Source organism: Branchiostoma belcheri, unplaced genomic scaffold (genome assembly GCF_001625305.1).
Source record: "Branchiostoma belcheri isolate BF01 breed outbred unplaced genomic scaffold, Haploidv18h27 scaffold37, whole genome shotgun sequence".
Taxonomy (NCBI): domain Eukaryota; kingdom Metazoa; phylum Chordata; class Leptocardii; order Amphioxiformes; family Branchiostomatidae; genus Branchiostoma; species Branchiostoma belcheri.
In genome coordinates this window covers 1,389,816-1,407,869 of record NW_017803987.1, presented here as the reverse complement: position 1 = coordinate 1,407,869, position 18,054 = coordinate 1,389,816, and the positions used below count along the sequence as shown (strand labels likewise).

At 37.8% G+C, this 18,054-nt stretch overlaps 4 protein-coding genes across 4 annotated transcripts; all 4 read left to right on the top strand.

Annotated features, from left to right (window-relative positions):
- Nucleotides 1-4,888: 4,888 nt before the first annotated feature.
- LOC109476374 lies at nucleotides 4,889-5,625 on the top strand. Its single transcript, XM_019777308.1, has 2 exons — nucleotides 4,889-5,054; nucleotides 5,217-5,625. Exons 1-2 carry the CDS (start codon nucleotides 4,981-4,983, stop codon nucleotides 5,494-5,496), a joined length of 354 nt encoding a protein of 117 aa, XP_019632867.1. The 5' UTR covers nucleotides 4,889-4,980; the 3' UTR covers nucleotides 5,497-5,625.
- Nucleotides 5,626-7,582: 1,957 nt separating this feature from the next.
- Nucleotides 7,583-8,269, top strand: LOC109476373. The gene is made up of 2 exons (XM_019777306.1): nucleotides 7,583-7,757; nucleotides 7,950-8,269. The coding sequence occupies exons 1-2, from the start codon at nucleotides 7,681-7,683 to the stop codon at nucleotides 8,230-8,232; spliced, it is 360 nt and encodes a 119-aa protein (XP_019632865.1). The 5' UTR covers nucleotides 7,583-7,680; the 3' UTR covers nucleotides 8,233-8,269.
- Nucleotides 8,270-10,365: 2,096 nt separating this feature from the next.
- LOC109476368 lies at nucleotides 10,366-11,188 on the top strand. Its single transcript, XM_019777303.1, has 2 exons — nucleotides 10,366-10,532; nucleotides 10,777-11,188. The coding sequence occupies exons 1-2, from the start codon at nucleotides 10,456-10,458 to the stop codon at nucleotides 11,123-11,125; spliced, it is 426 nt and encodes a 141-aa protein (XP_019632862.1). The 5' UTR covers nucleotides 10,366-10,455; the 3' UTR covers nucleotides 11,126-11,188.
- A 2,997-nt stretch (nucleotides 11,189-14,185) lies between these two features.
- LOC109476363 lies at nucleotides 14,186-15,069 on the top strand. Its single transcript, XM_019777298.1, has 2 exons — nucleotides 14,186-14,358; nucleotides 14,681-15,069. The coding sequence occupies exons 1-2, from the start codon at nucleotides 14,198-14,200 to the stop codon at nucleotides 15,027-15,029; spliced, it is 510 nt and encodes a 169-aa protein (XP_019632857.1). The 5' UTR covers nucleotides 14,186-14,197; the 3' UTR covers nucleotides 15,030-15,069.
- Nucleotides 15,070-18,054: the final 2,985 nt, after the last annotated feature.

The following is an 18,054-nucleotide window of genomic DNA, read 5'->3' as shown; positions in this document are numbered from 1 at the left end:
CATCAATTAAACAGAATAGACAAATAAGGGCTGCCTTTACACTTTTTTAGTTCATCAAAGAATATTACGAAATGCACATTGGTTAGAAGCATATTCCTCGATCAGTAACGATTTTTAAAAGGTAAGAAAACGTCACTGTTTGAGAAATATTCTTCTTAAAGTGTATAATAAACCTCTTCAACAAATTATACCTACTTCTGTAGTTGGCGCTGGTTTCACTTAACATTGCAATAATTAGATTACTATTTTATGACTTGCTCCCTGCAATCTATCTTCGTGTGAATTTTATTTTCTATAAGTGATTTCATATTTTCTGTTGGATATACGATAACTTATAACGTGATGCTTAGAGACTAAATGCAGTTTATCTAATGACAATAATAATGAATATTTAAAATGATAAAGGTTAACCAACATTGCTGGTGGATATTGTATGATACTGCGTGCTAATGTCGTCTAAGGTATGAGTATACATTGCAAGACTAGTATACTCATATTTCATACATGCATATTCAATCCACGCAATGTTTACAATTATATCAATACAATTTATGCCGTCTATAACTACTAGGGATGACAATCTTCTGATAAAGATTCAATACATGCGTTACTTCATAACTGTAATTCTATGCTTTTTACATGCAGTAATGTATTACATGTAGAGGACCACAGCATGTATAGTTGAAATGTTAACCTAATTGTGGAGAGAGTCAAAGCATTCGTCGCACCATCTAGTTCTAAAGACGTAACATCAACCGGAGCCAACATGTTACGAACAAACAGGCTTCTTTACAAAGTCATGTCTTGATATTTTGTGGGTTGACCCAGGTGATCCAGTATGACAGCATGGAGAAGGAAGAGCCGAGGCATTCGGCTTATTCTAATGCAAACTTTCTCCTGATCCGACGCGGCAGAAAAGCTGTCGAAATTGAGGTCATATCGGTCGAGCCAAGATGCGTGTTCTGAGGATGAGCCGCTGTATGGTGGTGATTCCTTGGCAAATGGAAAGGGGCTAAAGAATCCCCTGCCTTCTCCAGGCCGCCCTGTAGTTCATATCGATCCAATCTGCTCTTTTTCTACCGCCTGGGAGGTTATCCGAGGACGTAAACATCACAAGAACGGGGGTTGATTCTCCAGACTTTCATCATCATCATCATCATTCATCCTCCGTAGAGGTGGAGCATACAAAGTTAGTTCGCCACAACTGTCTGTCGTACATCACTGAGAAAAGTTCATGTCCCTCCAAGCCAGTTTCAGTTTCAATAAGTTTCTTAACTGTTATGTTTGGGCGTCCAACTCTTCTCTTACAGGTATCAGGGTTCCAGAGTAGAAGCCTACTGGCTGGTTCTTCACTACGTATTACATGACCGACCAAGCTTAGTCGTCGACATTTGACTACTGAAGTTACATTTGGTAGCGAACCGTATAACTGTTCATTAGTAGTGTGTTTCCACCATGGTGTATTGAAAACCACTCGCAACATCTTCGTGTATGTTCCGTTTAGTTTTCTAGAATGTGACATATTCATGACCCATGATTCTGACCCATACAAAAGAATTTAGTGTCGACTAATATCTATGGAATTAGCCTGATAACCTATAGGAATGCCCTAAATAGATGCATTTAACTCAATGGCCGTACAAAAAAGCATTTAATTTGAATTGACGCTTTCAGAGAGGAATGTATAACGATGACCTTCTAAGCCCTTGGATGTGCTTGTTGCGAATGTTGGTAATTGGCACGTTGCTGCAAGAGACACGAGGTCTGTCTCTGGAGAACTTGTTTATGTGGAACATTGCAGCGTCTTTCCAACCGTAGGCGTACAAGATAGATTACAGGCACTAGTGTTGTAGTTTTGTCCGAATATTTATAACTACGTTAGGGGGCAATATATATTCGATGTCGTTCAGTTGAGTCGTATTCTTACTTTTGGAACACAGTGTTCTATCTATTTATTTATTTATTTCTTAATCTATTTAGAAATTATAACAGGACAATACAAAATGTGCACTAGGTAGCAAGTATGCTGATAATATGTACACCACGGCGGTCGGTTGCTAGGCTAAAAGTCGCATTACTAGGGAGGTATCGGGTTACAGAACGCGTTCGAACGTGGCCGCGCGGGAGTCCCGGGCCGGTCCGGGGGCAACGGGTAAAATTTGAAAATAAACATAAGTAATTGGAGAGTAAATACTCGTCAAAATAAAATGTAATAAGTGATTTTGTTTACCTCAAATGTTATTCTTGCACTGCCTTTGCTCCACTTTGTGTACATTTGCTTCCAAATGAGATCAATTTCGGATTTCAAAAAGGGTTCACGAGAACCAAACAACTGATTTTAAGAGGCCCCGAGAATTAAAAATAAGGTTAGATTTTTGGATTTTTAGAAATATTACAGTAAATTTAAACTTTCTGTCTTAGGATTTTTTTATTTTTTAACTAAAACTCGACTTACAGTCAAAAGAAGAGCTAAAAACGCAGTGTTTTAACTTTAAATACCGATAACTCATAATCGCGGCCATATTTAAAAAATCCCTAAGACAGAAATCTGCGGAAATCGTTGCTCTTCCAAACAAGCCCTCAATGAGGTAATATGAGCGATTTTTGGGAATGGTTAAAATACCATGTTTGCACGCGTGCTATGACACTTGGATATGGGGACCTGGATTTTATAACAGCGTATACAAGAATTCTGACCTTCAAGGTCACCCACGATGACGGCAGTAGCTTCGTTACATGTTACATATCCACAATAAAATCACGGCATAGATGTAATATTTTGAAAACGGTTCATATTTGTGGAAAGGTGGATTTTTCCTGTTCCGTGGTTCCCAAGTAAAAAAGGGCTTGAAGTAGCCGGTTGTAGCGGCTTTACTGTAAATGACCGCGGGTAACCCCAGATCGAACGCCCGCTCTATTCGAATGACGTCATATCGAACAAGATTCGCGGGTTCGGGGGATTCGATCTCCATAGTAGCGGATTGGGACTTTTGGGCCCAAATCTGACCATCGTGCTAATACATGCACCACATGTAACACAGAAGCAACAATAAACAGTTAAAGCAAGGTATATACACAAGTAACATTATCTAATAAACCACAGTTGTGTTATGGTAAACAATTTTATAACAGCAAATTAAACGTTTGTGTGGTTCAGCTAGAAGAGGCACAGAATCTTTTTGATTTGGCAATGGACCTGTGGAGTGCTGCAGTGAGTTTGTGTCAAAGTTCTGACCTGGAGAAACCTGGAGCAGGAAAGATGTGGTTGAGAGAGTTCTGTTCGCCTAGTTGATGAAGGTCATGGTACATCATGCAAACATGTGACCTTTTCCAGCGTACGTACTCATTATATTTGATCTACCCCACTTCAAACACACACACACTCTTGTTAGAACCAAAAGGGTCAGCCCAAGGACGAATACTATCCATACGCAGCTGTCATGAACTTAAGTGGAAAGAAGCTCTACGCGGAAAATAAGTTTTCCTTTTAAAAGCTCTTTAGATAAAACTGTTAAAACGAGTGAATGCCCAGTAGAGCAGATAAATATCAGGTTATATAAGAATCAGCTACAGGTAATGGAATGCACCCTGGTATGGCAGAGGGAATGCTTGATGAGGCAAGGGATGTCTGTGATTTCAGTTTGTGGCATTTTGTGCCGCTGAAGGTTACGATATTATCGTACGCAGCCGTTACACAGTTGGCACAAGCAGCACATTCTATCAGACTGAGTACACTCAATAAGGAGGAGACAATATGCGGTTCGTTATCACCAGACAGTGCGTCTCTGCCTGCAGCCATTGACCCCAATTCCGGCTGATTCTAATCTTCTGCAGTTTAGACGAAGCTTATGTCAAGGCACCCATGCGTACAGCTTTCAATAACGCAGAGGCCTTATGGCATTAGCCAACTTTAAGGCTCAGTATTAAAGTAAAAGCACCAATTTTTTAACTTTGCTTTATTTCAGTTTTTATCTCCTTCTCTAGCTATCACTTTCTTTCTCTGTCAGTATCTGTTTTGATAAAAGTAACTCAATATTTGATCCCTTTTTTCGTCTCTGTCTCTTTCTGTCTGTCTGGCGCCGTTTATCGCTGTCTCTGCCTCTCTCTTCTCTCTTCTCTCTTCTCTCTCTTTCTTTCTCTCTAGTGCCGTTTCTTTTCTCCCCAGTACCTTGTCCAATGAAGTAATCAATATTTGCGGTTCCTTTCACTCATTAGCCAGTCATCAACCAGTACAGATTATTGCCGAGTACTAGTCAAACTATTGCCAAGTTAAGCTGCCGGGTTGATTAGAAGGACTACCACGAACTTGATCTTGATCCTGGCTTGTTTGGCAGTAATATCCGCCAACACAAAGTCTCTCTACTCGCTTGGGGATAGTCTTTTGTCTCGCGTCCAAATTGCAATACGAAGTCACCAACCGACAGGGTAAGGGTTAGGGTTACGGTTTCAATGTGTTACTATTCGTTGGTTGAAGGACGATTATAGAAGCTCCAAAACATTTTCGTATATGCCCATTTAGCTTTATAAGATTTTGTGCCCATCATACTAGCAAATATCACATAAGCACACGGCAGTTTATTATTACTCGTTCATGTTTAACATTTTAGAATAGTTAGGCTTCATTGTGCGTGAAAGAGCAATGAACAAAGCAATGGCAGAATACGTGTGTAGAAAAGCTTCAATGATTATGCCAGTGCAATGACTAGTGAGGCACATAATGAATAATTTGTATAATAATCACTTGACTAATGTGTTGGTGGTTAAAATATTTGTCTTCACTCTCATATAACCTAGCTTGAGATACATTTTGCAAAGCAATATAAAAGTAGTAAAAGATAGGGGAGGCAAGAGAGAATAGTATACTTTACTTAATTTTTTCCAGGACTTCTCGCAATTTTCGTCCTTCGTCCACCCACCGTGCACTGGACCCTTAGAACCGGAAGTGACGTATCTCACAAGATTCACAGAAGCTTTCTCAACATGGCGACCGGAAATGACCGTCTGGAGTCTATAAAACAAAGTCTATATGACGTTGTGGATGACATGCCAGAACAGTGAGTTTCATAATAATATCTACAAAATTTAATGCTAAAATTGCATTTACAACTTTTATGACCTGTAATAAAACATTGTAAACGACATATTCAAATTGACAAAGCAAACGTTAGGCTAGTATTTTTAGTTTTGAATCTGATACAACCTTGTGTACTCTTCAGACCGTACTACCTTCCTCGGGGTGTTGCTGGCTTCGGAAAGCCGAATGGCGGCGGCGGCGTGGCCAATCCAATCGGCTGGGAGGGCGACTGGTCAACCATGTTGTATATAGGCATCGGTCTTGGCGCCATAATTCTCATCCTGGCCATCTTTGTTTGCTGTGTGCTACATCAACGGAAGAAGCAGGAGAGAGTTAGAAGGGCACAGATAGAGGCTGCGTCCGGAGTCATGATTCCCGTAGTGGATCCAGGCGTACCTGTGGTTCTCAAACCTCCGGCTTGAGTCCAAGACGTCTAGGAGTTGGAGGAGGAAGGATAGCTTTTAAGCTGGACTGAGCTGGACTGCCGGGCCCTACATGTCGAAGCTAGGGTGTTTTTCAGAGACGTGCGGACCAATGACCGTAGAAAATGTTTCAGTTCAAGTATTATATTCTTCAGAAGAAAAGTATCTACCTAGTACCTACACTGATTGCATCGATAAGTTCCTCTCAGTTTTCGAATTTTCCATCATTTGTATATAATTTTTTTCTTCCCTTTCTCCTTTTACAATTTGATATGGAGCGGTTGAATAGCAATGGATTCCTTACATACTTCTGCAATTTTAGTAAGTTCTAATCAAAGGCCTGGAGTTAAAAAGGGTTGTTCACAGTTTGTATTTTCTGTACGTTGAATTACGAGACGGTCAAAACGAAACTCAAAGACGAGTTAGAGGAAGTCAGGAAACGGTGCAGTGACCGACGTCGAGAAAAATATAGCCGCAAGCAGTTGTCTTTAGATCATTTTCCCCAAAGAGAACAGAATTTCGTGCAATAGGGTAATCATTTTGATTTTTGGTACAAAAAAAGAGACAACACTTATTTTATGTTTGGGTCGACTAGCTAAAAAAGTGAGCATTTCAAATAATTCTGTGAGTAAAAGACATAAAATACGTTATCTGTCTGTAAATATCTTTGTAAATTTTAATGTTTCTGTATTCTATTGCTATAGTTTCTATTTCTATAGGGCTTTCTATACATATATTTCTATTTCTATAGGACTATAGTTTATTCTCCATAGACACCGCATCTATATTCCATTTTGATTCCACGAATACGATAAAGAGGTGTATTAGGTTCATATCGATTGCCAGGAGACACATCAAAGATGGTTTCTAAATCCAAAGGGAAAACGAATAAACGCCACATCCGTAGATCGCAGCAATACTTGACACATGATATATGGTCTCCAGTCAAATCTAATCTAAATTTTATTCCAGTCTTGTTACCATTCGTGCAGTGATAAATGTGCAATAAGATAAGCCATTATTATCTCATTATTCAACCCTGTACCTCATTGTAATGTGATGTATCTTCCTGTCACTGAATGATGAGTTAGAAAAACAGGCTATATCTGATGTTCAATATGTGTGGGCATAGTCCTATTGTCTGCATAAGGAACGTGTTTTAGCTAACAATGGCGATGTATTTAATGCAGTAAATAGACATATTATACAGGGTACATATCTATTGAATACCATCCTTTATTATGCAAGAGGATATTAATATAATGCAGTCTTGGTCGTTATAATTACTGTTGCTAAATAGTTGCAAGTGTGAAAATAATTTTATCTATATGTTGCACAGGTGGAATTTCTCTACACATTCCATTTCAGAATAGAAATGATTCTCAGATTTAAAATTATCCTTGTTGCTTTTAGCTTATAAGGTATGCATTATAGTGAATACTATCGAAACTTTTAATTCGTGTTTGAAGAAAAATCCCCGTCAGTTGTAACCATTTTGTACAAATGTTTGATGTTTACTGGACAAAAAATATTTCCACTGGCAAAATATAGTCAATTGTTACAATGTAATTATGGGCCATATTGGCTCTCCACTATATCTATGGGTGTACTTGTTGACCGTTTGTACAATTTCATAACGTATAGATATTCATAATAAAGTATAATGTAAAAGTATGTAACTTCAGTCTGATATGATACATTATATATACTTCTGTCCAACATTTATTTGCATTTGTAACTGTGGTGACTATGTTGTGATTATAGTTCCTCCCGATGTCAACTCTTTTCGTAAAATTAACTACACCATCTATAAAAGTATATCACTTGTGAAGCAACGGTATTTAAGATAAATAAAGACATATATTAAATCGCTTGTTGTTTGTCATATATGCAAACGTAACTTTAGTGGTAGCCATGTCCGTTTTAAATTCAATCAGACCATTTCTAATAATTCTTTCAAGAGCTTCAAGCAATAGTTGTAACTTTAAGTATTTTAAGCACCGTATAGAAGATCACTCATTTGGCCGTAAAAATGACACTTCACTGATAGAACAAAGCTTGTTTCCTTAATTCTTTCCAGACCTCGTCGCAATTTTCCTCCTGAAAACGTCCAAGCTGTACTGGACGCTTGCCACCGGAACCGGAAGTGACGCAGCTCACAAGATCCATGGACGCACTCTCAAGATGGCGACCAGAAACGAAACGCGGTTGGAAACGATCAAGCGGAATCTCTATGACATCGTCGACGTTACAGCTGAAGAGTTAGTCCTCAACTATCTTATTTCCTAAACCAATTCCATAGCTACTAACCTGCATTCTAACCGCTGTTAACATAGCTATACTACAAAATAAGTGTCTATCTCTAACCTTGTGCCGTGAAAATAACGTACGCTCCCTAAGTGCTCTTACCCTATCGGTGCCGTAGCATTAATATTGATGTCAACACTTTGCAGACCGTATTACCTTGCCCGTGGTGTAATCTCCTTCGGCAAGCCAGCGGGCGGCGGTGGAGGAAGCCTGGCCCCGCTAGGATGGGGAGGGGACTGGACTATCATGCTGTACATCGGCATCGGGCTCATCTCAACCATTACCGTCCTTGCGTTCATTGTTTGCTGCCTGCTATACAGACGGAAGAAACTGCTGAAGAAATGGAAGAGGGCTGAAACCGATGCAGCTGAAGCTGCGGTGATGGTGAACATTTCGGAACGAAATGCGCAGCCGAAGCAATCTCCATGACTCAGTGGGCCTCCTCTTTAAATACTGCCTATGAATTCATCTCGGTTTTCGTCCATTATTGGTCACGCATAGCAACGCAATAGAGTATTGTTGATTGCTTTATATATTACCTTTAACTCAATACTATCTTAAGATACCATAAGGTTAAAATAAAGATACATATTCGTAGGGAAGCTTAAGTGTACTGCATTGCTTTGCCTGTAATAGATCATGGTCTTAAGAGAAGTGATATTCGTTGACGTTTGATGGCATGAAGGTATGGTTTTGTAAATGCAGTGTTAAGGGTATGTTTGGTATAATGTTTAAAACGTACAACAATTAAGACAGTCTGTATTATTAACATAATGTGCACAAATAAATGATCGCTCTTAGTAGATATTGCTTAAGCATAACAAGAAAATAAATAGATAATAATAGGACTCTAATTCGCTTTCATTTAGACTAAAACAAAATGATTAGACTACAACAAATTAATTATGGGTGGTATTTCATCAGTATGTTTATAATGAACAGTGTTGTTAGAAAGGCTTGTGTTGTTGTACGTACGTGAATGGCTGCATATTAGTAATGATATCATTGAATCCAAAAGATCTGGGTACACTGTATGTTATTTTAATGGTTGTCCATTTAGATAAGGTTCCTGATAAGATATATTTGGAGATATTGGAATAAAATGAACAGAAATAACTTTCATTACAAATTGTCATGTTTTCCTTCATTTTTCTGTTACTTATCGTTATTTTACACTGCAAATTTTATGTCTTTATCACACGCTACATCGATAACTCCAAATCTTTGGGAAACGTTCCAAAACCCTCAATTATTGTTAATTCTCTCCGGTATGCAATTAATTTAATTTATGATTGCATACAGTGAGGGGGGACCAATCGCACATACGATAAAAAAAATAAACAATAAGATAAGGGTATGAAAAAATCAATGATGTGGTTTCAAGTGAAACATAGATGACGTACTAAGTGGCAGAAATCTTAACAGATGTATTTCAATATAATAAATATATGCATATAAAGGTGGTGATAATATAATAAGAATTGAGTTTCAGGTGATACATAGAAAACGTTCGTTCCGTGGCAGAAACCATAACAGATACATTTGAATAAAATAAAGATATAGATATAAAGATGGTGATTATATAATTAGAATTGAGTTTTAGGTGATACATTGTACATAGATAATGTACTACCGTGGCAGAACCCACAACAGATACATTTGAATAAAATAATTATATGCATAAAAAGATGGTGATTATATAATTAGAATTGAGTTTCAGGTGATACATAGATAATGTACTACCGTGGCAGAAACCATAACAGACACATTTGAATAAAATGAATATATGCATATTAAGATGGTGATTACATAAAGATGGTGATTACATTATTAGAATTGAGTTTCAGGTGATACATAGAAAACGTACGTGCTGTGGCAGAAACCATAACAGATACATTTGAATAAAATGAATATATGCATGTAAAGGTGGTGATTATATAATTAGAATTGAGTTTCAAGTGATACATAGAAAACGTATGTACCGTGGCAGAAACCATAACAGATACCTTTGAATAAAATGAATATATGCAAATAAAGATGATGATGATTACATAATTAGAATTGAGTTTCAGGTGATACATAGAAAACGTACGTACCGTGGCAGAAACCATAACAGATACATTTGAATAAAATAAACAAATGAATATAACAATGATTATTACATTAGAATGGAGTTTCAAGTAAAAAAAAATGATAACGTACTAAGTGGCAGAAACAGATGCGTTTGAATATCTACAGAGATAAAACGCTCCTATGTGACTTGACTTCTTAAAGCCTTCTTTATGCTTCTGCAGGAGGAGTCGTTTCATCAATGTCCCATGTATCTTTATTCCTGGTTCTATAATTATCTAACGATGCTCTCCTGGCTGTGATGTAAAATGCCTCTGGGCTCTGCATTTCATTAGAAAACGCACCCGCTTACCGTGTGGACCATTTATCATAGAAAGCTAATGATACAGCTTGTGGGGCATACCCAGACCTTTGCTAAATACTAGTAGCCTCAGCATTGTACTGTCGTTATTTGAGTCGTGGAGATTTTGTTTTTAAAAACAACAACAAAGCTGACCTGACGGTTTGACAGCCGGATGTGGCAGTGACGTCGGCGGAAACGATTCCGACACACCTTACATAATCAACAGCTAGGATCTCAACATGGCGGCCGAATATGAGGAACGAGTAGAGACGACCGAACACAGTATAATCAACGCTTGGGACCTCGCAGAAGACACGTAAGCATCAGCAGACATTCTAACATACGTAGACGTGATTTGATAACGAATGCATACGAATTTGTCCTAAATTCGGCCCTAAATTTCTGTATGATACACCTAAAAAAGCAATCGCAACAGGCTAGTACATAAATCAATACGACATTCGAGTGTACCTTCATCAGATTTCCCCTGTGCGGAATTCTTGATGTTTTTGTTCTTGATGTGATTCAACAGTTCTCTTTTTTTGACATCTTTAATCCAGGCCAACTGCCCTTCCACGAGGGGTCGGCAGTAAAGTTGGAAATGCGGGAGGAAATTCGGGGATCGTCACAACACTAGGATGGGAGAGCGACTGGACCACCATGATGTATCTAGGAGCAGGGCTCGGCTCGGTCATACTCATCCTCGCCATATTCGTCTGCTGCCTGCTTAGGGAGCGTGAAAAACAAGAGGTAATCAGACGGGCTCAACTAGAGGCTGCTTACAGAGTCATGGTGCCCCTCTGGGGCCCACGGGAGACGGTTCTCCTCCAAGCACCCTCCGTGAAAAATGGACATACCCATCCGTGGAGATACCCAGCCTGCCCACCGAGAGAACAGGTTATTGTATAGTTTATTTGACAGAAGACCCTCGGGGCCTTCAGGATCGAATTGTACCACATCTTTCTGCATGTACAGGCACGTCTCAGACTTCTCATTTCAAGCCTAGCTGTGTTAATTACTCGTGATGTTTCGCGCATAAGCTTAAAGGCGTTACCAAGATTTTGTTTGAAAAGTAACTGTAGCATATAGTGATTTATTATTAATGTTTGTGTAGACATGTTGTAGATATTTTATGTATTGAAAGTGAATATAACAATAGCTTGATGCTTGACGCTTTTTCATTTAATAGATTTTCAAGGAATAATCAATTCGACCAGCATGGGGAATACTATGCATGGCTTTTCAAGATAGATTATGTTGATTTAAAAGTATTGTTACTATGGTGTAGGCTTTAGCATCATGATGTACCATTTGTATATGTAAAAACAGTAATATCTGCATGAAATGTAAATCATGAGATGTAAGATAAGTGACTTACAACTTGAAATGTGTAATATTTATAAACCTAAAGTGTCTACTTCGATATATGTTTTCGACAAATTACACATATCAACATGACATCACTGTTGTCTTGTACTAAAGTATTACAGTAAAAACCCAACATTTGATAGGCAACTTGAAAACAATTTTATGTCAGTTTTCTTGATAATCGTAGCTTCTACCTTCCTAGCTGTACGTAGTATATAGTAATGTCCAAATGCTTGTAATGCTTGCATTGAATACTGATTACAAGGCATCTAAACTTATGGATTGAGTGTAGTTTTAGATGTAATAGGGTCAGGCAGTCTAAAATGTCAGCATAGCAAATAATTACTTGCATAACTTAATAATTCATCTTCAGTTAGTTGAACATCTTGACTTTGCTGTTGATGAAGATACTTCAATACGTAGAACTGGAATGATAATTTTGTGTTAAAAAATAAAATGTCATTATTAATTGTTGGTACATCGTAAAATGATATTACGGTTGTTAATCATATCAATAAGTAATGTAATGTGCAACAGGAACATAATATGTGCGGGCATTATTTGCTGGTGCATGGGGGTTGTACATGTAATAAGGTTGTAATTATTATACACACTTGTAAGCAAATCTAAAGCTTACTATTCCTCTTCAAAGTGACGAAGAATAAGAAGATTGGAAAAGGCACACATGACAGTTAGTCCAATGCCAAAAGAAGCAATGCAAAACGGAAGCAATATTTGTGTATAATGAAGTAAACCTTCTGAGAAAAGTCTCCTAAATTCCAATGATTTCAGCCCAAGAATTGATTAATGTAAGTATACTAGCATATATACTTTGTATGTATCTATAGATATTGTAAACACGTCTTGCCTTATTAATAACATCATATCACTGGGGAAATAGATCCTTCTAAATGTTCAGACTGTTTTGACTCAGAAACAGAAACAAGAGTACAGTTGTCAAATGTTGCGTACACAAATGTGCCTACGATCTAAGTCACAACCAGACCTTTTTAATTAGATTATATAGTATGTCAAATTGTATTACATGTAGTGAAGACCGATGTCACATATAATGTTGCAGTACTGTGCATGATGTGTAGAATATATTATACGTAAGTCTGCGAATGTACATCATAATACGTTGTATACAAAATTGTAGCTGTATATATAATATATTCAGTTCGAATTTGTATCATCTTGTACCTCCTACCTGGATAGCGATGTGTTGACATTAAACGGTATGGTCTGAACAATGGTTTGTTTTTGCGATTATTTTCTCCTTTTGATAATAATTATCTCCTGGATAATCTAAATACATCTTGCCGAAAGATATTGATTCATAGCAAAGGTGTAGTGTCTAAAAAGTGTGTGTGTGCGTGTGTCTGTCTCTGTGTATTTATGTGTGTGTGTGTGTGTGTGTGTGTTTGTCTGTGTACGTTCGTTTGTGTGCATGTGTGTGTGCGTTCGTTTGTGTGTGTGTGTGTGTGTGTGTGTGTGTGTGTGTGTGTGTGTATCGCTAGGGGGTCTTTGGAGTAAATGTTACAAATACACTTCTACGTCTATAGTTCACAGAGTCACAGATCAAAGTTTATAAAACACATAGATTGTAATGCTTGTCTATCCATCTATCCGTATGTCTAACCATGAAAAGAAAAGTAAATAGTTAAACAGATACTAACAGACGGATGCTGTTAATGTAATTATAATAAACATCATAGGTTGTCTGCAAAACCATCAATCATAACCAAGATACGCCAAAAATAGTTACACAAGCAACTGGATATGATTTTGGAAACGGTCAGGTAGCATCCATGAAAATATGATTTTTATCATCCTTGTCTTGATTTATTTAACTTTTTCAAACTACAAACTACAACTACTGGTTTGCATACCAATGCTTGGTGCTTTAGAAACATGCTTTTATGACAACTCTCCAGTGTGACTGACGAAAGGTAGTGGATGCTGCCTGAAACGTTTGACCGTTTCCAAAATCATATATCCAGATCCTTGAGTAACTGTATGTGTGTTTTTTTGCGTATCACAAGCATAATCGCATCATTCCTCATTCTTTACTGCAAACATAATACAATCAGCTTGAAACGACACCTTTCCTAACACTCACTGGGTGCTATTTACAACATGGCTCTATTAACACAGAGAAAGGCAGACATAACCGCAACGGATTTGTTAATTATGTGATTTAGATCAAATTGAGGATCAGTGTCATTTTGTAGCTGACTGTGCATTAAACAGAAATAAGGGGGATTCACCCTATACCTGTATAATAGATAAGTTTCCCAGCTTTAGACGTTTAGAAGAAAAAGAAAAAAAATCGTATTCCTTATGAAACTTGACAAACCATGTATCATTAGCTTCATACATTCGTACATCTATTACTGCCTAAAAACGAGATGTTGAACCTGTAAATAGATCACCTTAGTATGTATAGTTTTTAACTTAAATGTGTAATTGCTGTAGTATTTTCCCTGTTTATTCATGACCTGTACTTAGCTTGTGAGAGCATAAACGTACAATGAAGGTCTTTCATTCATTAACAGAAGATAGTCTATCCCCTTTGTTTCTTTGCTTCCAGGCCTGCTGGCAATATTCGTCATGGATCCGGCAGAAGTGTACTGGATCATGGGGAGTGGGAACTATAGTGGTGACTCCTACATGATTCAGAGAAGAAGCCTGGACATGACTACCGAGGATAAAGAACCAGTGAAGACAATCCAGCAAAGTCTGTACGAGATTATGGACACTGGACCAGATGAGTGAGTTTTAACACATTTTTTTAATTATCATTTCATGTCGTGTTACTTCACTTCTATCAAGAACATGTCCTGAACCAGACTTCTGTCCCCATGGTAACTAGTGTTGGGTTACATCATGTTGCAATTTTCTAGCAGGAGGGATTTAGACTCTGTCTGACCATACATGTATATTCGACAATGTGTTTGAGTAAGAGTTAACAGAGCAGACCATATGCAAGGGTAAACATTATGCATCTGCTTTGCAAATGTTACCTTTCAAGTGGGAATTATAAATTTTCTGTTTGCTCCAAAAATTAACCCTCGCTTGATCTCGTCCTTCCAGACCCTACCACCTTCCCCGTGGCTCCTACGGTATAGGGAAGGCGGGTGGAACGGCGGGTGAAGTAAACACCATCGGCTGGGAGGGCGACTGGACCACGATGCTGTACCTGGGTGCCGGCCTGGGCTCCATCATCCTCATCCTCTCCATCTCCGTTTGCTGCGTGAGCCGGAAGTGGAAACAGGAGAGAATGCTGAGGGCCCAGATCGAGGCTGCTTCCGCTTCCGGTGCGATGGTGCCCGTATGGGATTATGGGGTTCCGGTTGTTCTGAAACCTCCCGTCATGCCCTACAAAGCAATCCAGCCCATGAGATACTATAATGTGCCTCGCAGAGAGCAGGTTATTGTGTAGGTCTTTGGAAGAAATCATTTCGCACCAACAATATACAAACGGGCTCCGAATGGGGCTATTTCAACCGTGTGTGAGTATTTGTGTTAATACTATCGCTATCCCTATGTGAGAAACAAAATGGTTACAATTTTGTGTGACCTTTAAACCAGGAAGGGACCAAATTCTTAGATATCTACAATCTTTACTAGGGGATGAAAGGTACCAATTTTAATCTAAATCATATATACTTGAGAATCTTATATTCCCCTAGCATTTTGTATCTCTTGTTTACTACCTGTTCTATTAGCTGTTTCAGTGCCAATTATACATGTCAGAAATGTGAGTTAATTGCAAATATATATTGAAAAGTAGAAGTAACTTGTAACCAGAAAGTTTTTGCAATTAAAATATTAACAATTTTGGAGCAAAAATGTTACACATTTTTTGCTAGTCAATTATAAATTGATATTATTCTATCGTGAATTCGTGATTGAGGTTTTCAGCTATTGATGATCCTTGCATATATTCATAATTCTGAATAAAGGTAGGGTTGGCTAATATAACATTCCAGGGAAAAAATGAAATGACGATAAATTTCCTAAAACTGAATGAGAGAATCCCAATTTGAGGTTGTAAAGTAGTGAGACGATATGTAAAGCAAACCAAGATTTTAAAGACTTTCCTGTGAAAATATATATATATTTATTTATTTAATTCGGTAAATGGAGTAAATAGGGTCTTTAGCTGTATCACAGTTTTTTTGTAGGCTGTACTTTTCCATGTGTATTTCGTCACATATCTAATACGTACAACAAGGCTCCTAATAGCTCTATTCATCATGGAAGCTAGTCAAAGCGACAATAAATATAAAACTCGCCATATAGCCAAAATTCCTACCATAGAACAATCCATTCCCGAATGACAATCTTTCTACATTGTAATTTTGAAGTAACGGGATTTTCATCGAGGATGTTGCATCTGAAGAAGTAACGACTTGAAGTAATATAAAAACGACAAGGCTTTATGTCATATGTCCAGCTTTTTGGTGTGTATTGTCGATTTTTAGAGATATGCACTGGCATTAACAACTTGTCCTTTTAAAAAAAAAGCAAACATATTGCAGATCATTATCGTTGTGAGTTTGTCTAGCGTACATTAGGCCACCGCAAGTAATTTATATGGATGACATGTCGACATCAACGCGCGCATTAATTCTCGCCTAATTTTGAAAAAAAAAAAAGAAATTCAGTTGCCCTACAGTGTTCAACATGCCAAAAACGGGCAAAGATAAAGAGAGGGGACAAGACAATGTTTTTTTTTGTTTCGTCTTTTATTTTGAAGCAGTGATGCATTTCAATCCTTTTAAATGTGATGTTCCCACTGAATCAAAACCATTTGTACAATGGTTGAAGACTTACATTTTTCAGTGACAATGTATCTTGTAACTAGAAAGGCCAATATTTGCTTTGGAGCAAATACAGCGATGGGTTCACCACATTTTACGACATGGCAGGGAAAGAATGAGAAACACAAGGGAAAACAATGATTTACATTGATATAACTATAATATGAAGTAAAATACAACTAAAACAACAGTTGGATAGCTATTCCCTACTTTATTGGTTAGGATTTTTAATTGCATAATGCAAACTGTTGATTTTCAAAATAAAATAAAAAACGTCCATGCCCCGCATTCCAATGCTGGAGCAGGAAAGCTTGAAATACCTACCAAAACACTTGAATACAGACATACTGTCAGTATGGAAATGCTCTGTGCAGGTGTTAATCAAGTTAAATCCCAACAGCCAATCAGCAAGAAATTCTCTGTGCAGGTGGAAATGCTCTGTGCAGGTGTTAATCAAGTTAAATCCCAACAGCCAATCAGCAAGAAGAATAGAGGAAAGCTGCATGCCTATTGGTTGGTGCCCTGCATTCCATTGTGATGACTCATGCCCAAACGTGGTAAACAAGGCACACTAACACAGTAATACATTTGCTATAACACAGCCAAAAAACTCAAATAAAACCATTCTAAAAGCCTGTATCACAATAATTTAAAAAACGCCTAGGGATATTTGCCCACTGTACCTCCATACCAAATTTCAGGACCTTGGGCCCTAAAATGAAGAAGCTGAATCCATTTAAAAAATGGCAGGAGAAGAAGAAGAAGAAGAAACATCAGAAAAAGCAATATGGTTTCACCACACCACTTCGTGGTGTGGTGAACCCATAATAATTAAGATTAACACATTACAGGTAGTTGCTCAAGAAGGTTTATGATGTGCACATTTGAAAATGTATGTATCTTGTTTTTTTACCCGTTGTGTTTTTTTGCACTATTGCATTTGATTTAGAGTCTGCGGAGGGTGTCATCCATGAAATTTACTTGCTGTGGCCTTAGTTACAAACATGGTGGAAGGAGTAGAAATGTGCTGTAAATTAGATAGAAACGAGTATTTTTGTTATGTAAATGTGTCGAGTACCAACTGAGATGTATAAACGAGATCTAGATGTAATAATACACTTTTTCCATGAGATGTATGAATTTTTGTGACGTGCTTATTGCCGTGACTGTAAATCTTAATATAATTATAAATACGTCCAAAAGCAGTTAGTCAAGCAACTGGATATGATTTGGGAAACGGTGAGGTGTTTCAGGTAGCATCTACTACCTTTCGTCAGTGATTGAGAGACCAGAGGAGAAATGCAGGTTTATAAGCACAAACTATTGATTGATATAAAAAATAAAGTGAACACCAAGTAAACACTGACGAAAGGTAGTGGATACTACCTGAAACGTCTGATCGTTTCCAAATCATATCCAGTTGATTGAGTGACTGCTTTTTGACGTATCGTATTGCCTGGATGTCTAACCTTCATCATTGAACTATAAATGATAGCAAGGACACCTTCAATATTTGTATCTTGGTATTTTGTCTTTTGTCTTGGTCTTCAAAGGATTCCATCCATAGAATCAAGTCAGTGTGGCCTCAAAATATGTTTGAAGGATATTCCGTTTCGTTGCTGTTTTCGCGTGTGTCGCAGA

Coding starts and splice junctions, on each gene's coding strand:
- LOC109476363 (XM_019777298.1), top strand. CDS start 14,198: ATGGATCCGGCAGAAGTGTACTGGATCATGGGGAGTGGGAACTATAGT. Junction 14,359..14,680: donor ATGGACACTGGACCAGATGA/GTGAGTTTTAAC, acceptor TCGTCCTTCCAG/ACCCTACCACCTTCCCCGTG.
- LOC109476374 (XM_019777308.1), top strand. CDS start 4,981: ATGGCGACCGGAAATGACCGTCTGGAGTCTATAAAACAAAGTCTATAT. Junction 5,055..5,216: donor GTGGATGACATGCCAGAACA/GTGAGTTTCATA, acceptor TGTACTCTTCAG/ACCGTACTACCTTCCTCGGG.
- LOC109476368 (XM_019777303.1), top strand. CDS start 10,456: ATGGCGGCCGAATATGAGGAACGAGTAGAGACGACCGAACACAGTATA. Junction 10,533..10,776: donor TGGGACCTCGCAGAAGACAC/GTAAGCATCAGC, acceptor TCTTTAATCCAG/GCCAACTGCCCTTCCACGAG.
- LOC109476373 (XM_019777306.1), top strand. CDS start 7,681: ATGGCGACCAGAAACGAAACGCGGTTGGAAACGATCAAGCGGAATCTC. Junction 7,758..7,949: donor GTCGACGTTACAGCTGAAGA/GTTAGTCCTCAA, acceptor AACACTTTGCAG/ACCGTATTACCTTGCCCGTG.